Genomic DNA, 14,391 nt, shown 5'->3' on the forward strand with positions numbered 1-14,391 from the left:
ATGGTTCGAGACATAGAAGGAGAACATGAAGAAGGTTGGTACCAGCTTGAAAGACATATTCAACAGGATCTCTTGGCGATGAAGAACAAAAGCCACCAACCACGACTAATTGGACAAGGTGAAGGCAAAGAAGATGATGATGGTGAACATGTCATCTAGTTCTTCTATATCCACTACTTCATTGACATTACTTAGACTTCCAAAAGGCCTTAGCAAAGGTCCCTTACAAGAGTCTACTAAAGAAGCTAGGGGTAGTCATTGGGTGAGAGGCAAAGTATTGTCATGGCTCAAAAAAATGGTTAGAAAATGGAATGCAGAATAGGATTAAATGGTCAGTTTTCATCATGGTAAAAGGTTAACAGTGGGGGGGCTTAGGGGATATATTAATAATCTGGAAAAGAGGTAAGTAGTGAGATAGCAAAATTTGCAGATGACACAAAGTTATCTAGGTTAATTGGGACCAGAGAGGACTATGAGGAACTTCAGAACATGGTGGATAAAAATTGATTATTTATAAAAAATCATATTTTTATTTAAATCAGATTTTTTGATTATTTAAATCATAATTTTTTTCTTTTAAAAAATAAACCTGTTAATATAATGAAATATGAACGCAATACAAAGTATGTTAAGATCTAAACTTCTTATAAACTCTTAAAACATTTAAATAAAAAATAAATATGCTGAATCCATCCAAAACTTTGAGTTAAAGGCTGCTTTTCTATAGAATCAGGGGGGAAACATATGACTTTTGAGGTCAAGCTTTATAAATATGGAATAGGTCAGCCTAAGCAGCTTCGGAGACCATCTCATTTTCAAGAGATTTAGGCAAGTAAGAACTTAAGCTCCAGTCACTTTCACTTAGGGCTTGTCTTCACTACCTACCCTGATCGGCGGGTAGAAATCGATCTCTCAGGGATCGATTTATCGTGTCTCATCGGGACGCAATAATCGATCCCTGAATTGACGCTTGTACTCCAGCCCAGGTAGGAGTAAGCGCCGTCGACGGGGAAGCTGTGGTGGTCGATTTGCCGCCGTCCTCACAGCGGGGTAAATCGGCTTGGATACGCTATTCGCGTAGCTGAATTTGCGTATCTTAAATCGATTCGCCCCCACCCCCCAGTGTAGACCTAGCCTTAGGCATATTTGAAAATTTTTCCCAGGCTGACCTAAAATAATCAGTTCAATTCACTGACTACATTTAATCCCTCTGTTTAATACATCATTTAGTTGTAAATGTGAAACGTTTTTTGATAAGAGAAATTTGTGTCCAAAACACTTAAGGTTGTTTTGTTTTAATACAAATAAATTTTACATGCTGTTTTGTGTGTCTAATTAAATTCCAGTTACCAGCCTAATTCAGCTTGCCACAAATCATGAGCAAAACATTAATTATCTAGTAAATAAGCAATATATCATTCACCATATTCTAACATACTAAAAATATACAATTAATAAGAATCTGAAAATATTGAACTATATAATTACTCAAGTACATGTATATACAGTAGAACCTCAACGTTGCGAACACCTTGGGAATGGAGGTTGTTCATAACTCTGAAATGTTCGTAACTCTGAACAAAACGTTATGCTGGTTCTTTCAAAAGTTTACAACTGAATATGGACTTAATACAGCTTTGAAACTTTACTACGTAGAAGGAAAATGCTGCTTTTAATCATCTTAATTTAAATGAAACAAGCACAGAAACAGTTCCTGTACCTTGTCAAATTTTTTTAAAACTTTCCCTTTTTTTTTTTAGTAGCTTACATTTAACGCAGTACTCACCTGTATTTGCTGTTTTTTCTCTGCTGCCTGGTTGTGTATTCCAAATGAGGTGTGTGGTTGATGGGTCAGTTTTGTAATTTTGGTGTTCATAACTCTGAAGTTCTACTGTAGTTCTAGTGTACCCTCCTAGGTAGCAAAAAGATGTACCAAATCTGGTGCAACGGGTCTATTTAGTTGTAAATCAACATGGCTTAATGGTTATATCACCTAATAACCATGTAACTTTCTTTAGAAAATAACTGACCTCTAAATGGAAGAGTTGATTAAAATCAATGATTTAAATGGAGGCTTTCCACTTGGTGATTTAAATCATGATTTAAATTGCTTTGATTTAAATCAATCCACCCTGCTTCAGAGAGATCTAAACAAGCCAGGGAAATGGGCAACCCAGTGGCAGATTAAATTCAAGGTTGACCAATGCGAAGTAATTGGAGGTGGAAAAAGAAACTATTCATACACCATACAGGGTTCTAAACTGACTGTCTCCATTCAAGAAAGGATCCTGGGTGTCATTGTAGACAGCTCAATGAAACCTCTGTTCTCTGTACAGCTGAGATTCAAAAAAACCAAACAAGATGTTGGGCTGTATAAGGAATGGGATGGAGAATAATAGAGACACTATCCTAATACCTTTACGTAAATCCATGGTGCAATCTCACTTGGATCCTGTGTCCCATGCTGGTCTCCCCCTTGCAAAAGGGATATTGCAGAATTGGAGGGGGTTCAGCGAGGAGTTATGAGAATGATCAAGGGTCTGGAAAAATGCCTGTGTTCGGAGCGATTGAAAAGACTGGGATGGTTTGCCTTGGAAAGGAGGCAAATTAGAGGAGACAGGTAGATTGGGAGCTTTTTTTCTCACTGTCTCGTAATACACGAACAAGGGGACCGTCAGTTAAATGTAAAGAGTGGGGAAAATCAAAACTGGTCAATGAATACTCTTTCATACAATGTGTAATTACACGGTTGAACTCACAGGAAGTAGTTTGAGGAGCTGAATTGAACAAGATTAAAAATGGGATTGTATTCTTCAATGGATATCAAGTATCCCAGAGTTGTTCTATTGGTCTGAATTCAGCAAGATGAAATTCGATAAAGATAAGTGCAAAGTACTTTTCTTAAAAGGGAAGTCTGAAAAGGATCTGGGGTTTATAGTGGATCACTAATTGAATATGAGTCAACCGTGTGATACAGTTGCGAAAAAGGAATATCATTCAGGGATGTATTAACAGAAGTGTTGCATGTAAGACTCGGGAGGTAATTGTCCTGCTCTGCTCAACATGGGGGAGGCCTCAGCAGGAATATTGTGTCCAATTCTGGGTACCACACTTCAGAAAAGAGATGGACAAATTGGAGGGAGTTCTGAGGAGAGCAACAAAAATGCTAAAAGGTTTAGCAAACCTGACCAATGAGGAAAGCTTAAAGAAACTGGGCAAGTTTAGTCTTGAGAAAAGAAAACCATGGAGGGGACCTGTTAACACTCTTCAAATACGTTAAGGGCTGTTATAAAGAGAATTAGATCAGTTGTTCTCCATGACCCTAAAGGTAGGACAAGCAGTAAAGGGCTTAATCTACAGCAAGGGAGATTTAGGTTAGATAGTAGGAAAAACTTTCTAACTGTAAGACAGTTGAGATCTGGAACAGGCGTCTAAGGGAGGTTGTAGAATCCCCATCATGGGAGGTTTTTAAGAACCGGTTGGACAAACACCTGTCAGGGATGGGCTAGGTTTTCTTGGTCCTGCCTCAGTGCAGGGGGCTGGACTTGACCTATCAAGGTCCCTTCCAGCCCTAAATTTCTGTTTTTTATATTAAACTGTATTATAAAAGCTGGAGGTGAAGGAGGATTTGGGGTGGAGGCTGACAGCTTGCGACCCCCACGTAATAACCTTGCAACCCCTTGAGGAGTCACGAGCCCCAGTTGAGATCACCTTATTTAACAGGACTGAAACCTGCCCTACTGTTCCTTGTAAAGGGGAGAGGGGAGAGAGAAAGTGTGTGAAATGTATTGCTTCAACTAGAATTTTCTGCATCTAATGAAAAGGTGTTCTACTTCACGGATGCCCTGGTTTGCACTTTGTGAATGTTATGATTACATATTTCTTAGCTGACATAGCAGTTGATTGTACCCTGTGGGAATGAAAATATCCCTCGTGCGGGTTGAATACAAAGAAATATATTATGTGTTTACATTCTGCTTCCATGGAAAATTTATACAGAAAGAGTAAATCACTCCGATTTTTAAAAACTTTTTGCTTCTTTTTCAGGGGCAGTCCAAAACAAAAAAAGCCGGGGGGGGAAGGAAGGTTAATGAAAAGGACTAGGATAAAACATAACCACCTTTGGGTCAGACAGGGTCCCTCTCCCCCTTTCTCAGGCGGAGTGGCATGTACTGTGTTGTCAGATAGGAGGCAGGGTTCCCCAGGGAGACGGTAAAGGGAAGAAAGAAGTGCGATCTCGCCTGGTTACGCTGTCGTCAGACAGGGAACACGAGACTCGCTTCTTTGGTCTCTTGTGAAAACGCTGTGAGAAAAGAGCAGAGCTGGGTCTTGCTTAATCTTTCCTCATTAGAGGAGTTGGAGAGTGTGTGAGCCAGTTTCGCAGTGTAATTCCAGGGGATGCGCTTGTTGCCTGTTGGATAATTGCTCCTTCATAACGGAGGTGTGAAGACTTAGAGTAATTAAGCTTTACAGTTAAAGTAAGGATGATTGCAAAAAGAATTCCAGCCCACCATTCTGCTAGTAACCAAAAACGACAGCAGCAAAACCAAAACTAGTTCCGTTTAAAAAAAAAAAAAAAAAAAAAAAAAGGCTTTGTGTGCATGAAAGCATTCTGGCTGGAGAAACACAGCCGGTTGCAGTTTGCAGGTCAGGACTGTACGTTGTCATGAGGAATACTTTCTCCTGTCTGGGCTAAACTCTGCACACCATTTGATTGCTGTTTAGTGGTAGATTGCCTCTATAGTCTAGTCTGCACTGGAAAAGGTTTGCTGCTATAAGTGTGCAGATAGACCCTACTTGTGTGGACACAGCTGCTACCAGTGAAAATAGGCTTGTACTGGTCTAGCTTATACCAGTTGCTGGACCAAAATAAACTATGCTGGCAAAATCACTTCTTTATTGGCATAACTGTCTGCACTAGGGGGAGGGATAGCTCAGTGGTTTGAGCATTGGCCTGCTAAACCTAGGGTTGTGAGTTCAATCCGTGAGGGGGCCGTTTAGGGATCTGGGGCAAAAATCTGTCTGGGGATTGGCCCTGCTTTGAGCAGGGGGTTGGACTAGATGACCTCCTGAGCTCCCTTCCAACCCTGAGATTCTATGATTCTATTTCTGATTATAAAAATGTTGTTTAAAAAGAACCCACACCTCTAACAGACGTTGTTATACCGGCAAAAGTTTCTAGTGTAGACCTCATCTTAGAGATGTCATTACAAAAGCCGCTTCGTTGTCTCCCGGCCTCCCGTCACAGCTCAGAACTCTTCCTCTGAGTGGGCCTAGTATTTGTGCCGTGTGGCAAGTTTCAGTTTCTTATGGGTTCCTAGGTATTTCCTGCAATCCTAGCTCGCTAGACAAACGTAAATGGCTTATAAATCTGCTAGTACTAGTGTCTGCCCTTATTCCCAAGTCGATTATTGTGCACCAACAGAGAGCTCAAGGGTGTACAAATAGAAGGAGACGGTCCCTGCCGTGAGGAGCTTACCACCCGAATTGGACACCGACGTCACAGATCAGATACAAGTTAACATCCTCAACTTGGGGGGTCATTTTAGTCTGTTTTTATTTTTAAAATTGATGTTTGTTTACCCCCAAACATTGATGATAAAGCCGGAGGGACTTGATCTGGTTTGAAATACGAGGGTTAACTGCATGGGCCGTTCAGACAAGATCTTAAAATCCCAGGTTCCGTCTTCTCTGCATGAACACCTTTTAAAAGCTAGGGGAGCTTTGTGTACGTGTAGGAATTTGTTCTTTCATCCTCGGCCATGATGTCCAGTTTCTCTGTCGAGCAGCATGCTCTGCACGGTTAGTTGCTGCCCTTCACTCCAGAAGTGGCTGCATTTCAGTTCTGCTGCTTTGGAAGTATTGCTGGGGCTCGTTTGGGATGAAAGGTACCGTAGAAATATGATTATCTTCTAAGCCAATGTGCACTTGTTTTATAACTGCTCCTCCTGGAGGAGAAACAGACGTGATCTACGCAAATAGGAGCTGGTGGGTGATTAGCTGATAGACTGGTTCTGTATAAAATATGAGTAGAAATTTAAAAAAATGCCAGTTGGATCTCTGCAGTATAAAAAGCGTTGTTCTCCTATGACCCATATTATTGTTTGTCATCTGTCGTTGTGTAATTTCATTTTCTTTATCTGCAAAATGTCCCCAACGCCGGTGGTGACTTGTAAATTCATAAATAATATCTAAAAAATACAATTCTGTAAATAAATGGTGATTATTAGGCTATAATTCTCTCTGTATGTAAACAATGAATGCAGCAGGTAGTTCCCTGGATAACACAAGCGGATGACTGCACTTCCGTCTTATCCCTTTCTCTTAACGTATGCACAGATTAAATCCTCAGTGTCAGCAGTGGGCTTTTCAGAATGGCTTTTCCCGGTGTCTGTCAGCTGGTCAGCAAAGCGATCAGCCAGCCAGATGAGTGTGTTATGGTGTTCAATGCCCTTGTCTTTTATATGGAATGAGAACTGTGCAGATGCCACCGTCAGACATTCGTCAACAGGGCCAGCTCTAGGCACCAGCAAAACAAGCTGGTGCTTGGGGCGGCACATTTTTAGGGGCGGCATGGCCGGCGCCAGAATGCCGCCCCTAAAAATGTGCCCCGGCCGCCCTAGCTCACCTCCGCTGCTGCTGCCAGGGCGGGCGAAACAGCTGATTTGCGCGCCGCTACTTGCCCTCCCTCCCAGGCTCTCAAGCCTGGGAGGGAAGGGGAGCAGCGGCGCGCGGTCTCCCCCTCCTTCCCAGGCTCTCAAACCTGGGAGGGAGGGGGAGACTGAGTGGCCGCGGCGCGGGCGCCGCTTCTCCCCCTCCCTCCCTCCCTCCTAGGCTTGAGAGCTTTTTTTTTTTTGAGAGGATTTGGGGAAGGGGCGGAGTTGAGGCGGGGCCGGGGTAATTAAAGAACGGGGTGGGGTGGCCAAAATTGTTTTTGCTTTGGGCGGCAAAAATCCTAGAGCCGGCCCTGGTCATCAAATAACTTTGCCCAAGGAGATTTCAGGGGAGGTGCAATTTAATGCGGCAGGCAGTAGCATTGAACTGGCCCTTTTCCCTCCTGTGTCTGTCTTCAGGAAGCTGGGGACAACCACCAGTTCTGCTGGAGGAACCTGTTCTCCTGTATTAACCTGCTGAGGCTCCTCAACAAGTTGACCAAGTGGAAACATTCTAGGACCATGGTGAGCTGGGGTCTGGGGGTGTTGCCCTTTGTCGCAGAGCTCCTGCCGTGCATTTAATGGCGTTTTGATGTGAGCGAGTGTACTGCACTACATCTGCCCATCCTTTGTGCAGCAAGGGACAGCCTTCTCTGTCCAAGAGCTTTCGGTCCGATTAGGGTGATGAAGCGAATTTCTCTCCCCGGATCTTGCCCTGGGGAAGAAAACATTTTAACTAGAATGTGAGATGTTGACACAAGAAGAAACTGGGAAATCGTGCCTAGAGCGTTACTAGGGTGACCGGATTTCCTGATTTTATATGGACAGTCCCAATTTTAGGGTCTTTTTCTTACATAGGCTCCTATTACCTCCCACCGCGTCCCGATTTTTCACATTTGCTGTCTGGTCACCCTAAATGTTACGTCCAGCTCTGTCTGGGAGGAAAGGCCAGGGAAGAGCCAACGCAGCCGGCAACACGAATGAGCAGTCGGAGCAGGAAGTTGGCAGCAGAATAGGGCAGCAAGGGAAGTAGTCTGTAGTCACTCCCTGGGAGGCGTGGTTGGGGCTATGCAGTTAAGTGATCTTCCATTACTCCCTGGGAGGGGGGAGTTTGGGCTGGTAAACCCAGGGTGTGGGGCCAGGAGATGTAAGGAGGAGTGTAGGGAAAGAGCAACAGGGTCAAGGAGAAAGCAGACCATGGTTGCTAGGCATAGAGTTCCTGGAATGGAACCCGGAGTAGAGGGTCGGCCCAGGTTCCCCTACCAGCCACTGGGGGGAACAGCACAGACTGGGCAGTGGAGCAGAAGACTGCCTGGACCACTCGTCTGATAGGATCTTGATGCCCCGTAAGGGGAGAACTGTTGTGACCTGGCTGGAGGGCCAAACCATGAAGAGGGAATACTCTGAGTCGCAAAGAGAGAGAAGTGGCAGGGCATGTGAAGGAGCGGCAGAAGGGGGTGTCAGACCTGGAAGGCGCTAATCCCCAGAGCAACCCGGAGGAAGCGCCCTAGTGGTGGGCGGGACCATGTAACAGTCTCTTTGAGGAGAAGCAGAGGAAGATGAGGAGAGAAGGGAGCGGAGTTTAGTAAGTCTAGATTATAGTTCCCCAAAAAGAGTCTGCAGGGTGTCAGTGGGCCACAATAAATGCTTCTGCTGGGGCTTCAGGCTGGCCAGTTGTTTTGAATTAGGGTGACCAGATAGTAAGTGTAAAAAATTGGGACGGGGTAGGGGGTAATAGGAGCCTATGTAAGAAAAAGCCCCAAATATCGGGAATGTCCCTATAAAATCGGGACATCTGGTCACCCTATTTTGAATGCTCTTAAGATCTGCTGTGTTGCTAGTTATTCTTCCCCCACGTTGGTTCATATTAAAGTTATCTCAGTCTAGAAGTCAGTTCCCTTACAGAAACCCTCCTCTGCCAAAGGATAGTCAGAAATGTTTATTCCCCACCCTCCGCAACTTACCTGCTCTGCCGCACGTCCCTATTCAGTTTTTCTGTGTTTTGGACCACGTTTGCCACCAGGGTGTCCGAGCGGCTCAGAACTCGAGAATGTGCTGACGACGTTTTTGTTGGTGATTTGGTAGATGCTGGTGGTTTTTAAATCCGCCCCGATCCTGAAACGCGCTCTGAAAGTGAAGCAGGCCATGATGCAGCTGTATGTGCTGAAGCTCTTGAAGATCCAGACCAAGTACCTTGGGCGCCAGTGGAGAAAGAGCAACATGAAAACGATGTCTGCCATTTACCAGAAAGTGCGTCACCGCATGAACGATGACTGGGCTTATGGCAACGGTGAGTATTGCTGGAGAGAGCCCCGGCTCTGGGTTCTTGGTTGATGCTACTGTGCATTTCGTTGGACCTGCAGATCCATCAGGACCCTACAAACTTGGTCTGGCTGAGGGCTTCTCTGGCAGCTGTTCAGAAGCCTTAAGGCCAGATCTGATTTGCTTAAGATAGCACAGATTGCATCCACCCTCCCATCACGTGTCCACTCAGAGCATTATCAGCTGGGATCTGTAGGACCTAAGTTTCAGCACTACCTCAACTCGGCCTCCATTGGCACCGGCTACTTTGCGACTGTAAAAATTGCAGGTGCAAGGTTGTCTGCAGTTGAGGTCATTTTATACACCATAACTGGCTGTGCCTGTAATCACATCAAGTCTGCAGATGTAAACGTGGCCAGTGTGTGAAAATCTGTACAATTGTACAAGCTTGTGTTTCAGCCTGTGGGCCGCATATCTGCCACCCCTGGGAGATAGTTTCTATCTTTTCACCCTCCATATTTTCTACAATAATGGCTGTGAGGAGGATTCTGACAACTACAATGATGTATTAACCCATGGGATGCAGCTGACTACACACTCAGTGCCCTGACTTTGCGGTTAATTCAGTACGGTAATCTGAATCCCAGGTTTGGTTAAAGAGGAAGGAAGGATCTAAACACATTTCTTAGCCTTGACAACCTGGCCTTAAAACTTGTATTGTGTCTCTGCTACTTATATCCCCTAAAAAGGATTATATGACCCTGCAATTTTCTAAGGAATTCATATGAATGGGACACTGTATCAAAACCCAATACTTAAGTTTTGAGGGAGGAGTAGGTTAAATGTGTAGGAGAAATTGGCTATACATAAAAACACTTTAGGGAGTTTAAGTTCAATTAAAATGATTTGTTAATGATTGAAGCCTTCACCCTTTGTTTTTGAGAGCTGTAACATATATGTGATGCTGATTCAGGAGAATCAAAGGTAAAACTCATTAATCTAGTTTCACTGTGGAGTTTAGTGAAATCCGAAAAGGAAACACACGACACAAGTTGTTGTTGTTTGTTGTTGTTGTTTTTTTTTTTGACATGTCCCTTTTGAATTATTTACCATAAAACTGTTTTCCTCCACTTGCTCTTTGCTTCTTGAAGTGAGTGAAGACAGTAGCAGGAATATTTTGTACTGCAGATGGTGCGCGGCTACTTCACGCTTTTGGCTGTCGTGGGAGTTTTAGGCACTCGACGCTCACAGACAGAAGAAGAAGAGCACCTACAAAGTGTTGGTTTTTTTTTTTTTTTCCTTTAAACGAGGACTCAATTTTTTTTTTTAAATGGCAATTGACCAGCCACTGTTAAGAATAATGAGCTGGAAACACAGAAGTGAAGGATGATTTTTCTGACTTGTGCAAAGAAAAGATGGTGAGGCTAGAGCAGTGGAGGGCAACCTGTGGCCCGTGGGCCGCATGCAGCCCATCAGGGTAATCTGCTTGTGGGCTGTGAGACATTTTGCTGATGTTGACCATCCGCAGGCACGGCCCCCGCAGCTCCCAGTGGCCGCAGTTCACCGTTCCCAGCCAATGGGAGCTGCGGGAAGCGGAGGACTGCAATCAGATTACCCTGATGGGCTGAAGGATGCCCATCACTGGGCTAGAGTGAGGATGACTTGTAGGTTGTGGTTGGATCTTTCTGCAGGTGCGTAGTTATGTATTTCTCTTATGTTGGGTGCTGCACTTTGGCACTAGGGTTCCCCTCTCTGCCCCACATTTTGCTCCTCTCTCGCACCAGGATTTACTCTGACATAAGAATCTAATGAAAAATGGCATTTTGCCAGAATCCCGAATTCCCCCAGGAAAGGAGATTTAAGCAACAACATAATGTGATACTTAACATGGCTCAGTACTCAGATATCTCATCTTGATCTGGACGGACTGTCAGACTACTTTGTAAATGCCCAGGCTTTCAGAGACAAGCCCTGGACTTATTTTCCCCTAGGAGGGTTTATTTTTATCCTATGTATGTCTGAGTTGCCACTGAGCTCACTAAATCAAACCTTTTCCCCCTTAAACCAGTGAATTCACTGTCTCTTTCTAATGTGAGTGACTATTTCATCTAGAAATAGACTCCAGAGGGACTGAATGACACTACTGAATGATATTACATGGCTGAAATATGGTTATTACATCCAGCCAATAATGCCCCAACACCTATACTTGCTTCCCATTAACAGCCCTGATTTTGAGTGAGTTATAAATTTGCCATATTTTACTTCATGTTAAATTTTCCATGCTTCGTCTCTGCCTCGGGCTGAAGGTTTCCTTTGGCAATTTTCAGCAAAAATGGTGGGATCCTGTGGGAAAATATTATGTGCTCATGTAATTAAAAGTGTATCATAATACATACAGACAGGGGAAGAATGACGGTTGTACAGGTAACCTTAATTCTGGTATTGCCTAATTTTTTAATGTTTTGCAACTGTAGCATTATGTTAATATAGGAGATTTGTGTATCTCTCACACACACACACACACTCATGGGCATATGACTGTGTGATGAGGTCACAATCCTTTACTTCTGTTAAAACCTCATCCCATGTCAGAAAAAAATGAATGATTTTCTCATACTCGTGTGTGGGGGGGGGTTTCTTATCAAATGCAGATATTGATGCCAGACCCTGGGATTTCCAAGCTGAAGAATGCACACTAAGAGCCAACATTGAAGCCTTTAATAGCCGGAGATATGATAAATCCCAGGACTCAGAGTTTGCACCGGTGGACAATTGCTTGCAGAGCGTGCTGGGGCAACAGCTGGAGCTCCCTGAAGATTTCCATTACTCCTATGAACTCTGGCTAGAAAGAGAGGTGTTTTCCCAGCCAATCCGCTGGGAAGAGTTGCTACATTATCAGTGACAATGACAGGATTACCTGAACCAAATACCATCTCAGCAAGGCTCTGAGGTGCTACTTCCTGGGGAAAGGAGAGGTCGCTCACTGACTAGGGGGTTCTGAAGTCCAGCAAAACATCTCCCTTATAAGAACTGAAGTTTTATAACTATTCAGACACCCTAAAGTGTGGTGTCCCTATCTTTTAGAGACCTTCCCTTTCCTCCAATCTTTTAGAGACCATCTAACGTAAACGGACCTGCACGTAGAGGTTGAGGGCCAAATTCTGATGTTACACTGGTGACAATCTAGAGAAACTCGACTGACATCAGTGGAGTTTACTTCAGGTTTACACCAATATAATGGAAATCAGAATCTGGTTATGAGTATCTTAACTTCTTTCTTAGCGTTGTTCATGTATGATAAGCTTGCTACGTTTCTAAACTGTGAAAGGTCTTTGCCTTGCCTGACTGCCCTGCATTGTGCCTAATACACAGAACACGTTTCACTTATTCAACTTGGAATGTCGCCTGAGAGATGATTAGACATCCCACTACCATATTAACCCCTAGATTAGACAGCCTAATACCTCAAAAATTGAAAGTAAACAATAACTGGCAATATTTGACCATCTCAACAGAGGCTACAGACTGAATAAGCCAATGGAAACTAAACTACCACTGGAACCTCACTGCTGCTGCTTGCGCTGTATAACCTAGGACTTTGGTTTCCAGAGCTGGCAGTTTTGCATCTTTCACTACACCTGTGAATCCAGCACTTTCCTCCCTCACTACATTCATTTAACTTTGTATTGAACAGTAAGGTATCTATGATGTACCATAACGGAGTTAGACTGCGGTCTGCTCTACTTAATATTTCGATGAGCCTGGACTTCTTTGACTAGACGTTACCAACCTAAACTGCTAAAGAGATTCTCTTTCTCGTCTCTTGTAGGTGCCCAGTTAATTTACAATGATTTTTTCTTCTCCGTCCAGAACCATGCAGAGAAGAGAGGGCAGCAGGGCCATTGTTATGAAGTGCAATTACTGTAACCTGTTAGATTTCTACTTAGCTTTCCGTTGCTCTGTAATATGTCTAGCTCTGTAAGTGATAGTAAAGGCAATGTCTTGCTGAAAGGGACCCTTCTGACTTTTTGAGACACAGACATTTGTTTGGTGTTGGGAGGCTATTCTTTGTGTTCTATCCTAAAATGGGGTGTGGGGAGGGGGGGCAGGGGAATAGCATTTCTGTGCTGAGGGAAGAGAATAGTGAACTTGTATAGCCTATAGCTTTGTGGTGGTGTGAGAGAATTTAGGTGTGAGACTTCTACAACTTGGAAAGTTTAGGGCTTAGTATAAACGTTCAGGTCTAGTCTACCTTCGCATGGGTATAACAACTGAGAGTCACTTACGTGTCAGAATAAAATCATTTGTCCAGTATATTAGTCAGTGGCTAAACCACTGAATGAGATTTCGCTCTTGGCATGGTGTATGCACTGTAAAAACCCATGACCATCAGTAGGAGACCTTGGGAGAGAGAGAGACATAAAAGCAGGATGGGTTTTTTGAAAGCAACATTGAAGGTATAGGGCAGTGCCTACATGCTGTGAGCTTTCCCATCAGCATTGGACAGCCAAGGCCTTAGGGTTTTACCTTTTTTGTTTGTTCTTCCTGAACACAAGAATTCAGCTTTTGTAGGAGCAGCACGTGTTAGTATATTGCAGGCAAAACTTCATCATTTAGACTGTAGTCGTGCTAGCCACATCTCAAGGGCACATGTGATAAGGCCACAAGTATTTGTTATGCCAGCATCGGTGTTCATTACAACGGAACGAGGCTGAGAACGGTTCTTAATGTGGTTTGTATGATCAGGCATTTTTCAAAGAAATGGCAATAGTAAATCTGTTCCCTTCTTAAACATGTTGTGTGAAAAATAAAGCAGAGTGACTTCTCTGGTGTGCGCATTTCCTCAAATTAAGGTGTTGGAATAAAAGTTGCTAATGTTCTTTGTAAAAGTTCCAGGCTTGTTCAGTCCTCCCCTCAGCTACCTGAACTCTGATCTCTCTGCTTCAGATCTCCCAACGCTGCACAGCCCTTATGCTACACCATGGGTTTGTGGATGTTTTATTCTGACATGTCTATGGAGACCAAAACAAACAAAGGAGCTGAAAAACAATAGAATGATTTAATGTAGGTGGCCGTCTAGTGTCTGTGCCTTGAAAATAAGAATTCTCCCAACATTAAATAATAAGATGGTGGCATATTGATAACTGGAAATTTGCTATGGTTCCAGTGGTCAGGGTGCTAGCCTGGGCCTCTGGTTGAACCTGGGTCTGCCTGGACTTCCCGTGGGACCTTGACCTTTCTCTGTTCTTCAATTACTAATTTGTAAAAAGTGGGATAATGGTATTTCTCTACCTCACTGGGGTGTTATGAAGATAAACTAAAGATGAAAGTGCTCAGATACTATGGTAATAAGGGCCATGTAAGTACCTCAGGTGCGTGGGAGTAGAAGTGAAAAGTAAGTACTGCGCTACATGACTGAAAGGATCCTGGAGTTTGAACTTAATCCACACTCCACTGTTTCTGTGCCTTCGGC

The 14,391-nt window shown here is 43.7% G+C and overlaps 1 protein-coding gene across 3 annotated transcripts in view; it reads left to right on the plus strand.

Moving 5' to 3' along the window:
* Positions 1 to 13,748, plus strand: part of STRIP2 (striatin interacting protein 2) — a 64,827-nt gene extending 51,079 nt beyond the window's left edge. For all 3 annotated transcript variants that reach the window (XM_065552140.1, XM_065552145.1, XM_024110613.3), the window contains 3 exons: positions 7,074 to 7,178; positions 8,739 to 8,943; positions 11,570 to 13,748. In XM_065552140.1, the coding sequence (XP_065408212.1) occupies positions 7,074 to 7,178; positions 8,739 to 8,943; positions 11,570 to 11,820 (561 nt within the window). In that variant the 3' untranslated portion in view covers positions 11,821 to 13,748. The remainder of the gene's footprint in view (positions 1 to 7,073; positions 7,179 to 8,738; positions 8,944 to 11,569) is intronic.
* The last annotated feature ends 643 nt before the right edge of the window (positions 13,749 to 14,391 follow it).

This window comes from Chrysemys picta, chromosome 1 (genome assembly GCF_011386835.1).
Source record: "Chrysemys picta bellii isolate R12L10 chromosome 1, ASM1138683v2, whole genome shotgun sequence".
Classification (NCBI taxonomy): domain Eukaryota; kingdom Metazoa; phylum Chordata; order Testudines; family Emydidae; genus Chrysemys; species Chrysemys picta.